This window comes from Cynoglossus semilaevis, chromosome 6 (genome assembly GCF_000523025.1).
Source record: "Cynoglossus semilaevis isolate Cse_v1.0 chromosome 6, Cse_v1.0, whole genome shotgun sequence".
NCBI classification, from domain to species: Eukaryota; Metazoa; Chordata; class Actinopteri; order Pleuronectiformes; family Cynoglossidae; genus Cynoglossus; species Cynoglossus semilaevis.
In genome coordinates, this window is record NC_024312.1 from 6,365,152 (window position 1) to 6,379,486 (window position 14,335).

Consider the following 14,335-nt stretch of genomic DNA (forward strand, 5'->3'; position numbering starts at 1 on the left):
TATATATGGATCCACTATGGATCCACTCCCTACAGTCTCCTGTTTGTTTGAAAGTCAACAGGAGTTCTTTTGTGCTCGCTGCCTTAAACATTTGACAATAAATAGTTTAGATTTGAAATATATTCTTGATAAAAATAAATACAAATGACAAACATTTCTACATCTCCTTTGTTATAGGCATTTTGAGGCTCCTGTGTGTGTGTGTACATATATATGTACATACATATATATGTGTATATATGTATATGTGTATTTATACTTATGTTTATATATTTATGTATATATGTACATATATGTACGTGTATATGTACATATATGTATCTATATATGTACATATAGATTTATATGTACATACATATATATGTGTATATATGTATATGTGTATTTATACTTATGTTTATATATTTATGTATATATGTACATATATGTACGTGTATATGTACATATATATTTACATGTATATATGTATTTATTTAAGTATGTATGTATATATTATATATGTATATTTGTTCATATTCCTGTGTTGGATATAACTAACGTGTGAGCAAACCTTCAAATTGTGTCAGTTACAATTTTTAACTTGGATTTCTGCTTTTAAAAGGACTCTTTTAGTCTAAACATTACTTCCAGGTTATATATGACAGAGTGACACTAGTGGGCACTTCATATGTGAATCAGCAGCAGTGGACATTAAGGTTTGACTAGAGTGCACTCACTTTAATAAAATCTGTTCAAGCGGAGCTCTCAGGCTGCCGCCTAAACACGTGGACTGACTTTCGATTCTCCACTTTGAGAGCAGCAGCAGCAGGCAGCTCTGAGGCTGAAAACACAAACTGCTTCTGTTGACCTGTTTATCACTTAGGAAGCACGGAGGGCTGTGGGCTCATTCTGCAGGAGCTGAAAACACACCTATACATCCATTCTTCCGTCCCTCCGTCTCTCACTGTCCGTTTCCCTCTGCCCCCTCCCCTCCTCCTCCCCCACCACCAGGCCTGAGATTTAAAAGAATATTTTAGTGGCAAGTTGTCAAACACAACTTGGCCCACCGGAGCGAGTCAATGCGGCGATCATGGCAGCTCAGACCTCCGTGCACATTAGCAGCACGAAGCAGAGCGATGGATTTCTGCCGCCCGCCGCCTCCTCCGAGGGTTGGGTGTGTGATGGCAGGGACATGAGTCGTGCCGCGCTGATTTACGTGTAAGTGTTAGGAGAAGGGGGTTTGGGGAGAGTGAGTCTAATGGAGCTCAGGAGTGCCCAGTCATGCACTTGGGTGGGTGAGGTGGGGGCTGACGACGGGGCTTTAAAGTGTCTTCAGTCGGCCCCGGGTACCACACATACACCGATGCACACTTTGTGTAAAAGGAGAAATAAATAAATCCCGTGTTGGTGCAGCAGCCGCAGCGTTCAGGCTTCCTGCCAGCAGCGTTACGCAGAATGCAATTGCCTGGTTCCTGCAAATCAAAGTCAAATATATTTACAGAGTCTTTTTTCCCCCAAACAGACGGTTTGTTGACACTGTTACATATAGAGATAGAAGATATAGAAAAGTCTGTCACAGCCAGCAGTGGGAGAAAACACAGGATGGTGACGGGGAACGCCAACACGCAGCTGTGATTTTCTCTTCACATGAGCCTGTCTGTCTATTTGTGTATGAGTGATCACCAGGGAACATGTCTGTGTGTAACAAACACACACACACACACACACGAGGAGATATAACCAGACCAATAACCTTGGTGAAGTAGCAGTGGATGAAACCGTCCGGCTGTGACGACAGGAAGAATATGAATTTTTAAGCTGAAGTCCTTTAAGAGTCCCACTCCCTCGGATGTTTTCCTTTCACCTGTGCAGCGCCGCGTTCTCAACAAATGGCTGCTGCTCCCTCTGTGTCTCTGTAACAGGATTAGCAGGAGAAGATCGATGAAAACAGGATCCAGAACAAAACAGATTTAATGGGTGAAAACTCACATGTGAACCACCTCGTTCTGTGGTCTGTAGTACGACTCCTGAAACACAGTTAGCAATGTTGGACAGCAAAGAGAAACATCTAGGCCACAGGTGTCAAACTAAGGCATGTGGGACAGATCTGGCCCCTGGTGTAATTATATTTGGCCCGCGGGATCATATCAAAGGTGTATTAGAGCTGGCCCGTCAAAATATATCTACTGTATACTGGAGGGAGTGGTAGTATTAGCAACGTACGCACGATGTTATAGCATAAACATTTATAGAAAGGAACTCCACAGATAAAGACAAACACCACTGATGTGTTTCATTTCCAATTCAATTTCTCGTGTGTTTATTACATTAAACTTTGGTTTTTCCAGATTTAATGTTTATGCAAAACTAAAGTTTGTTTCCACATGAAAAAGAAATCAACATTACAGATCTGGAGAGAAGGGAAAACATGTTTCAATAAAGAGTCACAGGTTGCAGACCCCAGGTCAAGTCTTAGGACTGGAGACTAAAACGAAAGGTCAAATAGGTCAAAGTTAGTGACGTGAAAAAAAAACATTAAAGTTTGAAACGAGATTTATGAGTTAATGAGTTTAAAGATACAAATCTGATTTAATAGACCTTTACTACATAATTAGAAAGTCAGTTGGAGTTGGTTCAAGGTGAGGGTGAGGGTCAGGCTTAGGGTCAGAGTAAAGATTGGCGTGAGTGAGTGGGTGAGGAACATTAGCGCCACAGATGTGTGACATCACTGCTGTAGCATGATCACAGAAACATCCCTTTTTCTCCCACACAGACTTATTCAGACCCACAATGCACTGCTTCCCCGACATATTTCCTCCATCTGTTGTCACCCCAATTCCTTAATCAGCTCAATTAAGGAACGCCTTCGTACTCAATTTCCACAACAGTTAACGCTGCTCGCACCGAGCCGTCAGGCGGCTGATTAGTGGCTTTGAGGAACCTGGAGATCCAAATAACTGTTTGACACAGAGAGGAAGAGGAGGAGGAGGAGGAGGGAGGGGGAAGAGGAGGAGCAGGGTTAGAAAATGAGGGGAAATCATCACAAGAGCAGTGGATAATTTCAACATCCTCCACCACCTCAGCCAGAGCGTGAGGCCATTGTGAGGCAGGTTGATTATCACATACAACTCAAATGTCTGCATAGAAATGTTTCATTTGGGAAACGAGAAGCGGAGAAGGTGGTGAAGGCAGGAGTAAATTTAAGAAAATTAAAGAGTTGTACAACTGGAGTGGATGAAATTTGTCTCCCACCGCGTTTGTCCGGTAGTGGCCCAATGTACCTTTCTGTCAGAGGAGGAGGAGGAGGAGGAGGAGGAGGAAGAGGGAATGAAACAGAGTGGGAAATGAGACGGAGGTAAAACTCAAGAAGACGAACGTGTCTTTTGTTGTCCTCGGGTTTGATGTTCTCCAATGTCCATTTACAAAATTTACGAAAACCAAATGAAACGTTCTACCACTCATATTCATATGTCTGGTTTAGTTTTAATGGACTTTTCTGTTGTTTCCTGCTTTTCACAAACAAAAAAAGGTTCAAACATTGTTTGGTCACTTCTCAAGTGGACATTCTTTACCTGAAGCCGTTCCTGTTGGATTGGACAATAAAATCATCACATTGATTTTTTATATATACATATATATGTATATATATATATATATGTGTGTGTGTATATTTATATATATATTTATATATATACAGTATGTATATATAAATATATATGTTTATATATGTGTATGTTCATATATATTCATGTGTTTTAAATAAATATTAACATTATTAGCTTTTTTTAAATGTACCAAATTTTCTGGTAACAGGTTTTTTTTCTGATAATAATAATCATATATATGTCTGACGCTGTGTCGTTTTCCTCTTCTTGCAGCAATGGTACAGCAGCTGCATGAAGGCTGTGTGCATCTGGTTGACTGACCGACTGGACCTGCAGCTCCACATGTACCAGCTGAAAACACTCATCAAGATTGTCAAGGTAAAAAGAAGGATTTTTTTAATTTTTTGATTCAAATAGCCTGGCCTGTACTTTCAGAACGTCTCCTGTGCTGTTTGAAAAGATCAGCTGGTGATTATTCTGACACTCATTCATAAAAAAAAAAACAAAAACCAAAGGAAATTAACATTTCAAAAAAGAAAAGAAAAAGCAAATCCCAGCATGGATGGCACTGTGTCCTTGAAGGAAACGTCAGTGGTCAGACAGTTAGGGGAAAATGACTCCGACTGTGCTTTTACCAGGGGTGTAAAAAAATGATCAAAACACTAAAATACTGCCACGTTTTGTTTAACGATACCGTATTTGCTATTCTACAGCAGTGTGTGGATATTTCATGAACAAATATCATGAAAATATTTATGGCGTTGGTTCATGTTTGTGCTGCATTCGAACCTCCAGTCACGAGTTGATTGTACAGGGACAGAGACTCTGAGTCAAACACATTTTATTTCTTTATCCAAATAATCCTGATGTTAAAACGTACAGTTTTCTTACAGTTAAATTGTTCACAATAACTCCATTTATCATCGTGCCTGTAGTATCGCAGTACATCCATATGTATCGTCTCGTTGTCCCTGTATCGTGATACGTATCGTATCACCAGACTCCTGCCAACACACACCCCCGGCTGTCACTGCCTTTGTCTTTTCTTCAGTGTTTACTGATGAACGCAGTACAACTGGGAATTAAAAATGGCTTCTTACTGAAAAAAAAAAAAAATCAACTCTCAGACACCTCCGTCCGTCCACCCTCTCAGGCCAACACATAAAAGACTCAGTGTGTCCTTGGCCTCGTCCGTCCTGCTTTTGTCCTCCAGTACGGCGAAGAGCTTCAGCTCAGCTGCATTCCTCAGACGCTCTCTGTTTTTACCTCCACTCTCCTTTCTCCCCCTTCCTCCCCGCTCTCTCCCTCCTCCTGCACCTTCATCAGAAGACCTACCGTGACTTCAGACTGCAGGGTGTGCTGGACAGCACTCTGAACAACAAGAGCTACGAGACCGTCTACAACCGTCTGACGGTGGAGGAGGCCACGACTGCCGTCAAGGCAGGAGACAGTCTGCAGGGCATCAGCATGAGAGACAGCGACGAGGAGGAGGACTGAACACACACACACACGCACACAGATATATGTACACACACTTTTAGAACTCCGCTGTCGTCGCCATCATGTCAGGATTTTCTGTTACTCTCTGGACAAATTTGTCCAAGACTAACACTGAGACACTGCTGGACAGAATCACTGAACAGGTTCAAACTAGACCGAGGCTGAGAGAATATCATTGGTCACTTAGACTTAAGGATATGATCATTAAAAAAAGGAGAAACTGAACAAAGATTTAAATTGATTATCATTTAGCATTAGCATCATCTATTAGCATCAAACACTCAAAGCAAATTTGGTTGAGAAAACCCATCAGTTCTGTTGTTCGTTTTCTACCTAAAGAAACACTAACCAGACATTTTCTCCGATTGTTTGTAAACATGGAGCGTGTAACTTCCTTTCAACTCGCAGAAGGGGATACTATAAAAACAAAAAGTTAAATCGTTAAATCTAACCACCTTATTCAGCCAAAAACCAGAGAAATACAGTGGTCCCTCGTCTATTGCGCAGGTTATGGTCCAAGACCGCCCGCGATAAACGGAAATCCGTGAAGTAGAGTACGTTTTTTTTACGTATATATTAACTCTTTACGAACCCTTTAGGTCGGATCGTAGGGTGTCTTTTAATGATCGTATCAGAACTGAGTCGGTATCAACTGCAGTCTTTCCCTCAGAGTCCATGGTCTTTATTGATAAAAAAAAATCCCATTTAGGACAAAACAGAAGGTAAAACATGACAGTTGACGAGTGGACGCTGTGTGTGATTGACAGCTGGACTGTCTGGTGTTTTTGTAAACACAGTTTGTATCTCACAGCTTCAGAACCAGAACCCGACCCCAGTCACTTACATCAGTGATTCCCAACCTCTGTGTGTGCCACGGAAAATGATCCAATTTCACTTAATTCGCCTAAAAAACTATTATTTATTTATTGCAAATATTGTTTCTTTGTTTGTCAGTGCGTGACAGGCAGAACAGTTATATCCTCTTCTGCTAGGTGGCAGCAGATGGTTATTACAACTAAAAAAAAAAGATCATGTTGAAGAAGATCTTTGTGTCTTTCTTCAATTCCTGCCAGTGTATCAGCGTTGTCTTCAACTAAACAGGAGTACATTTTTTAGTAAATTTAAATTAGAAGAGTATTATATTTTCGGTGAGATTTTTGTCCAGTGGTGTACCGTGGCTCAAAATAGGTTGGGAAACACTGGTTTACATTAAACAGGACCAGGTCTGTTAGAACACAACTTCCTGTCCTACAGTACATGAAGTTTGGCAACCTGAGGTTGAGCCTCCACCACTCAGCCATCCTGACTGGTTTAGCTCCAGTGACTGACTGGTGATATTTGATTGGACATCATTTAATTACATCTGGACCAGTTTCCTCGTTAGCACAAACATTTTTAGATGTCGTATCTCTGCAGCGGAATAATTATGGAAACAGTGGTTTGAACTGAACGTGAACTGAACCAAGATTATCTCCAGCAGTTAATTAGCTGGCTAACATTGTTTTGGCATCTGAAATCAAATACCACAAGACAGCTGTTTCACACAAGGTCAGAATAAATAAAGTCGCACAAATCAAACACAAGAGGCAGCTTTTTAACTCAGCTAAAACGCTAACTGCTAACGGCGCTGTTTAAATTTAGAGTGGAGGAATTATTTGTTGGGCTTTTATTTGGCTAATTCATGCTCCAATGTTTCACTGCTTTGGTTGTTACAGTTCCTGAGCCGTGATTGGTTGGTTTGGTCTCAACGTCCAAATGTACTTTTTTTGTCGACGACGACTCAACACTCAAATTTAAAGAAGTCACACGACCCATTAGCCACCGGATAAAATGTCTGTTCTGTTCTAAGATCAGCGACCTGCACTTTTAGTAACATGAGAATTATTTTATACATATTTTCTCCAGATCCAGGGTCTCAAAGTCCATTGGGCCGGGGGCCGGGGGCCACTACTGCCACCGCCGCCCTTTCATTGTAGCACTGCATCTGATACTTTAGAAGAAAGAGTTTTAATTTCATATAAATACAGTGTGTACTAGAGTTCAAATTGTTTTTCCTCATTTTTAAAAGAGCAGCTAAAGCATTTAAAAAATATTGGAAATATTTTTTGGAGGAAAAAATGAAATTAAAATTAATTAAATTGATCTAGTCACAGGCCAAATGTGGTGGGATTGCGGGCCAGAAGTGGCCCCCAGGCCAGTATTTTGTGGTTTCTAAACATAGGCTTCATTGAAGAACATTGTATTTTTTTATTCATACACAGAAACCATGTTCAACATATTTTGAAAAGGTTTTTTGTTTTATTCTTCTTGATGTCTCACCCATGTCTCTTCGGTGAAGTCGTCTGTCATGAATCTCTGACATTTACATTTTTTTTTTTTAATAGTTTCTTTAATCCCCTCAAAGCTTTACGGTCACTGTAGCCTAGTATTACACTGTACTCTCACCTCCATCTTTACTGTGGGGCTGGTGTTCTTTGGGTCACATGTCTGTCCCTAAGAAAGAAACATATCAATGGTCAAACGTTTTGTGTCACCTGAGCAAAAAAAAATGTTTCTATGAGTAACATTGTTGTACTTGACCCCAGTCTGACCTCAGTCTGACCTCAGTCTGACCTCAGTCTGACCTAGAGGTGTTTCTTTGGCAGCAGCAAACATTTTTCTTGGTCACAAACTAGGAGTCGATCTCTGTGGCCCACTTTATGGACACCTTAATTCGGACCAAAAAAAAAAAAAAACAATTCTAAGAATTCTATCGTTATTGTATTTCCTTGTTTAAATTCTCAACTTCTTGTTAACTGGTGGACTTCTGTCATCACTGACGATGACGTAATAACGGCCAGAGCTTTGGAGACGCTTTTCACTGCTGTCTTCACGTATAACGTAACGGCTTTGACTTTGACTGAATCACGGATTTTGCACTGTTCTGATTGTTTGCCGTTGAGGTTGACAGTTCTCAGCGGAATGTTCAAAGAGACACGTGTTTTCAAACACAAGCTGACGTAGCGCCGCGTGTACGCAGCTTCCTTAACTGCACCTGACGTACCGAGAAAAGACTTCCGGTTCAGATCACGATGGTCTGGGAAAACGTCCTGTGACTGACGGTGGTCGAGCAAAAGAAAAAAAACAAAAAAACAAAAACAAACACGTGGTCGTAGTCGTAGATCTGCCGTCATCATTGTGTCAATCACTGTCGTGAAGAATCCTATTGAGCTGTAGACTGTGGTTCACGGTCCCACCGCGGACCACATGGACCTGGACGTTTGGTCGGCTTTACTGACCTCTGTGTGTGTGTGTGTCACTGTGTGTGTGTGTGTGTGTGTGTGTCAGTGTCCCGCCCACTCTGTGTCAGTGCAGTTGAACTAAGTTAAAGGCTCAAAACTAAAGTATATTTCTATTGTCTGATTGTGCACCTGTTTTGTTCAGGTGTTTTATCTAAGTGTCCGAAATAAAAGTGTTTTTAAATCACCTGTGATTTCACACTTATATATGTATATAATTAGTGTAATATTTGACTTTTTAATAAACTCCTTTAAAATTAGATTTTTTTTTATCTTTGTTGTGTTTTAAAACCTGACAGAGGTTTTGAATGAAAATTGAACGTTTTCATTTATTTTTGACAAACATTGTCCTGTTATTGTTGTATTTCCACTGACATGTTACAGTAACCATTTAACTGCCAGCCTTTAAATTAACCCGTGAACTGTAGTTTCCTCTGCCTTTTAGCGAAGACTAAACTGGATCATCTGAGTTTTTGGACACTTCTGAAATAACAAGCCTTAAAATAGGAATAAAACCCAGTTTGTTGTGTGTGCTGCAGCAGCCCAGCTCCACATTCTCCCACCTGAGTTTTTAAAATTCATGATTCGTGTTAAAATTCACAAATTGATGATTATATTAACATTTCAGCAGTAAAAAAAATGTAGTTGTTTCTAATTGTTCTGTTTTATTTCTAACTACATCTATAGATTTCTAAATATTAAACAAACTCCTACTAAAGAGTTTTTTTTTCAATATATTTAGACAACAGTCTACAGGCACAGATGACAACGGTTCCAGTAAGAAGTGAAGTATTTTAAAATGAGTACTGAGTTGAACACAGCTCCCTTAATTGAAAGAAAAAATCACTTTAAAAATACTGCATCAAATAGTGTCAACGTCACTGCTTTTCAATGTGTTTTTTAAATAAAATATGAATAAAACTGTACAGTGACGATGACGAAATATGGATAAAAGGCCAAAAAACGAAATCATCATTGAAACCAACTCTGATTGTGTTATAAATCAGAGTCGGTTCCATGTAAAGAACATTATAAATATATTTTTAATAATAATAATTATTCGCTTTGGCTAAATTAATGCATAAATGCAATCTAATGTAAATGTAGAGGTAGAATTATTTAATATAATAAATACAATTATGTTCATATCATTGTCCCATTAAAACTATATCTTTTATTTTATCATATAACACGTTATGAAAATACCCGTGTCATAAAAGGAATATTCTAAATATCGCAACAAAAAATAAAAATCTTTCTTATTGATTGATATTTACTGCTGTTCACTTTTTTATAAATCATTAAATTGGTTTTCTGGTCCAAAAATGACCATTAAAAATCATCTTAGTTTGTCATTTTTTAAAACGAACTCAGTGAATGGTTAAATTGGTCAATTCTATAAGGACATAGTTGTTTAACTGCTTCATAGTTACTCGTCAGTTACTCGTCAGTTACTCGTCAGTTACTCGTCAGTTAGTCGACTAAATGTCACGGTTAATTTGTCACCTCCCCAGTTTCGTTTGATTGATGTGAATTTGAGACCTTTTTATGTTTTTTCAATTTTTATTTTTTTCTGTTTTCACCGCGCGTTTTCGATGTATTTATATTTTATGAAAACAGTTTTAATCAGTCGACTGATTGACGCCGCTGTTTTTCTCCTTTCATTTATTTATTTACAATTACATGTGACTTAATACATGCCTTCATAGAAAAGAGTAATTATTTTTACTTAATATGTTTTAATTGTTGTTTAATTACAACGTGTTATTATTATTAAATGTTTTGTTGTGGTTAACTTATTTAAGTCAAAACGAGTATAAATTAACACTTAAAAAAATATTATTTTTTTTTAATAATTCTTGTAGTAATTTCCCAGAAGAATTAACACGTAGGAGAAAAACAATAGTAAAAAAAAATACATAGTTAATAATAATAATAATATAATAATCGTTAGAATTTAAGTATAAAATGGCAAACTTTATTTATAACGTCAAATACATTTTAAAAATAAAATTATATTTATTTCGTGTTGTAATTATTCTACCGCTAATTGTATTTCGCGAGCAAAAATTGAATGTGAAAATTATTTTAAAATGTTTTAAATGTCATTCACGAAACGCCGCTCTTCACTGTTTCTTCCTTCAGGAGTGTGGCCACACCGACAGAACCACCGACGTCTCACTCTTTTTCTTTTTTTTCGTAGAAATGACTGTTTAAAATGACTATAAAATGAAGCACAAAATAATTGAAAATGCTGTTTGGGTTTTTCCCTGTGTTGTTTCCTACCATTTAATCTGTTGTCATTAGTCTTTTCAGTCACGGAGGGGGTTGGCACCGACAACTCTGCTGCGTAAAAATAAGGGAAAAAGAAAAAAGAAAAAAAAACTCGCGTGAGTTAAAGTGGAGTGAGAGCCAGAGCCCACACAGACTGAGATCAATGTCTTTAAGCTCATTTTCTGCTCACTCTTCTTCTCTGCTCTAAGTTGAGCCACACGACAGCAGCAACAGCAACAACAGCATCAGCAACAGCATCAGCAACAGCATCAGGCCAACGTCTTTTCTCCAAACCGTAAAAGAGCAGAGTTTGTTTTTTTTTTTTGTCTTCTGGAGCAAAGACCCGTCTGAGACTGAAGTAAAACTTTTGCAGCAGCAGCAGCAGCAGCAGCAGCAGCAGCAGTGACCCTGCGGCCGCCGCCTGGTTGGTGAACTCACATTCACAAAGAATGATGTCACATGAAAAAAGCCACAAGGAGACCTGGGATTTACCAAATACCTTCCAGTTGAGCAGGAGTCCTGCGAAGTAAAGGACAACCTCCTCTCCATCACCTCCTCCTCCGCCTCCGCCTCCTCCTCCTACACCACCTCTTCTCCCACCTCTTCCAGCGGCGAAAAGTGTTGAAAAATCGACGGAGGCGAATTGGAGCAAATTATCCACTTTTCCGCCCGCATTGCTGAGACGCAACGATCGTCGAGGTCTCGGCTTCACCGCACGCCGTTATCGAGCGATCCGCAGCCGCCGTCCTTCTTCCGTCAATAAGCCGTGCTTCGGAGGGAGGCTTCCCCAGCACATGATGCCCTCTCCCGCGGGCCGGTAAGGAGCAGCCTCCTCCTCCCTCCTTCCCTCCCTCTCTTCAGCCTCCGGCTCCCGTCCAACAGTTCCTTGTCCTCGTTGTTGCTCCGCGGTTGATGCGGAGATGATGGACGGACCTCTCCGCCGCCCAGCGGGGATCCTCGGCTCCCCCCCGGCTTCTGGGAGCCAGCCCGCGGGCTCTGACATGATCAGCACCGGCGGAAGCAGCGCCACCAACAAGCCCCTCGCCTTCTCCATCGACCGGATTATGGCCAGGACTCCCGAACCCAGGTCGATACAGCTCCCCGGGTGGTTCCAGTCCACCCCCGTGGGGAAGCCCGACATGTGTCCGTCCTCCCTGCACTGTATGATCCCACTGGTGCCGCTGGGCTACGAACCGGGCCACAGGCTCAGCATCACCGGGCTGGACGCGGGACACTTGGACGCGTCCTCTGTCGCTGCCCCGGCAGACTTTTTAGGTTTCGGCTTGAACTGTAAGAACCAGCAGGAGGACCCGGCCGTGACCCACACCTCCGGTCAGTACAAACTCTTCAGACCTCGGGTCGTCAACCAATCCACTTTCCCCACGTTGGGCGCCGTGTGTTACCTGAACTGCAGCGGTGACGGCGGCGTGTGTCCACCGTCCACCGGGCTCGTCAACCTCCACCCGATGGCCTCGTATCTGTTCAGCGCCCGCCACAAAGCCTTCATGGCGGAGAAGAGCAAAGCGGGCCACCATCAGGCCGGGGAGCGGTACGGCGTGTCCGGCGTCCAGGCCTTCAAGGACCTGTCCCAGAGCCAGATCCAGCACTACATGAAGGAGCGGGACCAGATCCTCACCGACAAGATCTTTAAGGAGTCCGCGGGCGCCGCGGTTCGACTGAACGGGTCGTGTCCCGGAAACAAGCCCAAAGTTTTCACCTGTGAGGTCTGCGGAAAAGTGAGTTCTGGTCGAGATGAAACAGTCGGTACAAAATCGATAAACGGCTGAATTTAGAAAAAAACAAAACAAAACAAAACAAAAAACAAAGAGATTGGAATTAAATGAACGGGTCAACATTTTTTTATGTTAAAATGTTTAAATATTCTCCTAAAATTCCATTTCTTTTTTATTTTATTTCGTCAATTTCTCAGTCTTTTTGTATAAACTGTCATGTTTTGAATTGTTTAAAGAAAAACAAGCTAAAACTATTATAAATTATTATCTTAATTTGAACATTTTAAATATATTTTAAAATATATTACTTTGGTTATTTTATTGTCACAGTCAGCTGAAAGTAATGGACCAGTAAATGAGCCGATATGAATTATTACAATTCAGAGTTGTATAAATATAATAAATATAATGCACGTTTATTACAATAACAATAATAATAGTCATAATTATAATAATAACCACAACAATATTAATAATAATACGTGTTATTATCATTGCTATTATAACTTTATTATTATATTTTATTTAATCATAGTAATAATCATAACAATAACAACTATTAAGATTTATTTTTTATAGTAATTTTAATTATTGTTTCTACCTCAACTTTAATATTTTTACTCATAAAAGTTCAATCTCTGAGTCCGGTTTTAGTTGTTTAGAGTCAGTGTTGTTTTGATTATTGTGATTATTGTTGATGGTTATTATTGTTATTATTATTTGTAGTACTACTACTACTACTACCAGTATCAGTATTAGTAGTATTTTGATTGACGTTGTCTCTCCTCTGCTCAGGTGTTTAACGCTCACTACAACCTGACCCGCCACATGCCCGTGCACACAGGCGCGCGTCCGTTCGTGTGCAAAGTTTGCGGCAAAGGCTTCAGACAGGCGAGCACTCTGTGCAGACACAAGATCATCCACACTCAGGTACTGACGGCTGACGTCACAACACACCATGGAAATGTCATCGTTTCACATTTTCTTACTTGATGATAATCCATGTTTGTTGTTGTTGTTGTTGTTGTTGTTTATTTGGTTTATCAAATTGGTCTGGTGCCGATGGTATATTTGTATAAATACATAGAATTAAACTGAATTTTATTTATTAAGACAAAACGAATCTCAAAAATATTTTTATTTGATCAAAATTGACTTCACTGGAGTCCAATCCTGTTTTAAAAGGTTTTGCACAGCAGCGGGAAAACACTTGATGTTGCGTATTAGGAAATGATATTATAATGTTTCTGACTGCATTATACGTTTTTACAAAACACGGATTAACATTTAAAAACGAGGATTAACTTCTGGAAAACACTGGGAAATAAATAAGTGAAGAGAGGGAAAAATCACATTTTATAAATGTTTTATTTGATATTCTAAATCAGGAAGACCTCTCATGTCTGTGCCGCTGTCATTTTGATCAGATTTATGCAATTGATTATTATTTTATTCGATTATTTAAATAATCAAGGCAAAGAAAGAAATATTGGAAATGTGTGCTATGTAATTTCTTATTTTTTATTAACGTGGAAATTATTTAAAAAATAATATGCCTGTAAAAGAAAATCAAATTATTTTTTTATTAAATAAAATCCTGAAAAAATGTGACATATTAGTGCAGGTGAAAAGGTCCTGCAACTGTTTGACGTTCATTAAATTTTTTTTTTTTCAATTTTGTTAAGTAATTTCTGAATTTAAAATCCCTGTTTTTTTCTTGCAGGAAAAACCGCACAAGTGTAACCAGTGTGGGAAAGCCTTTAACCGCAGCTCCACCCTCAACACGCACTCACGCATCCACGCGGGATACAAGCCGTTTGTCTGCGAGTTCTGCGGCAAAGGGTTTCATCAGAAAGGTGGGTACGGTTTACATTCTATCCACGAAGACAGAGAAAAAAAACGACAATTATTAACAACTGAATCTACACGCTGTGTGTTATCGATTGAATAAATAATTAATAATCCT

General features: G+C 39.7%; 2 protein-coding genes across 4 annotated transcripts in view; both read left to right on the plus strand.

The window, feature by feature from the left end:
- The window catches only part of cadps2 (Ca++-dependent secretion activator 2), a 104,407-nt gene extending 96,178 nt beyond the window's left edge, over positions 1-8,229 (plus strand). For all 3 annotated transcript variants that reach the window (XM_025056111.1, XM_025056112.1, XM_017033227.2), the window contains 2 exons: positions 3,858-3,962; positions 4,911-8,229. In XM_025056111.1, coding sequence (XP_024911879.1) covers positions 3,858-3,962; positions 4,911-5,081 — 276 coding nt within the window. In that variant the 3' untranslated portion in view covers positions 5,082-8,229. The remainder of the gene's footprint in view (positions 1-3,857; positions 3,963-4,910) is intronic.
- Positions 8,230-10,344: 2,115 nt separating this feature from the next.
- The window catches only part of fezf1 (FEZ family zinc finger 1), a 5,127-nt gene continuing 1,136 nt past the window's right edge, over positions 10,345-14,335 (plus strand). Inside the window, exons 1-3 of the mRNA XM_008311615.3 lie at positions 10,345-12,372; positions 13,165-13,299; positions 14,093-14,225. Coding sequence (XP_008309837.1) covers positions 11,557-12,372; positions 13,165-13,299; positions 14,093-14,225 — 1,084 coding nt within the window. The 5' untranslated portion in view covers positions 10,345-11,556. The remainder of the gene's footprint in view (positions 12,373-13,164; positions 13,300-14,092; positions 14,226-14,335) is intronic.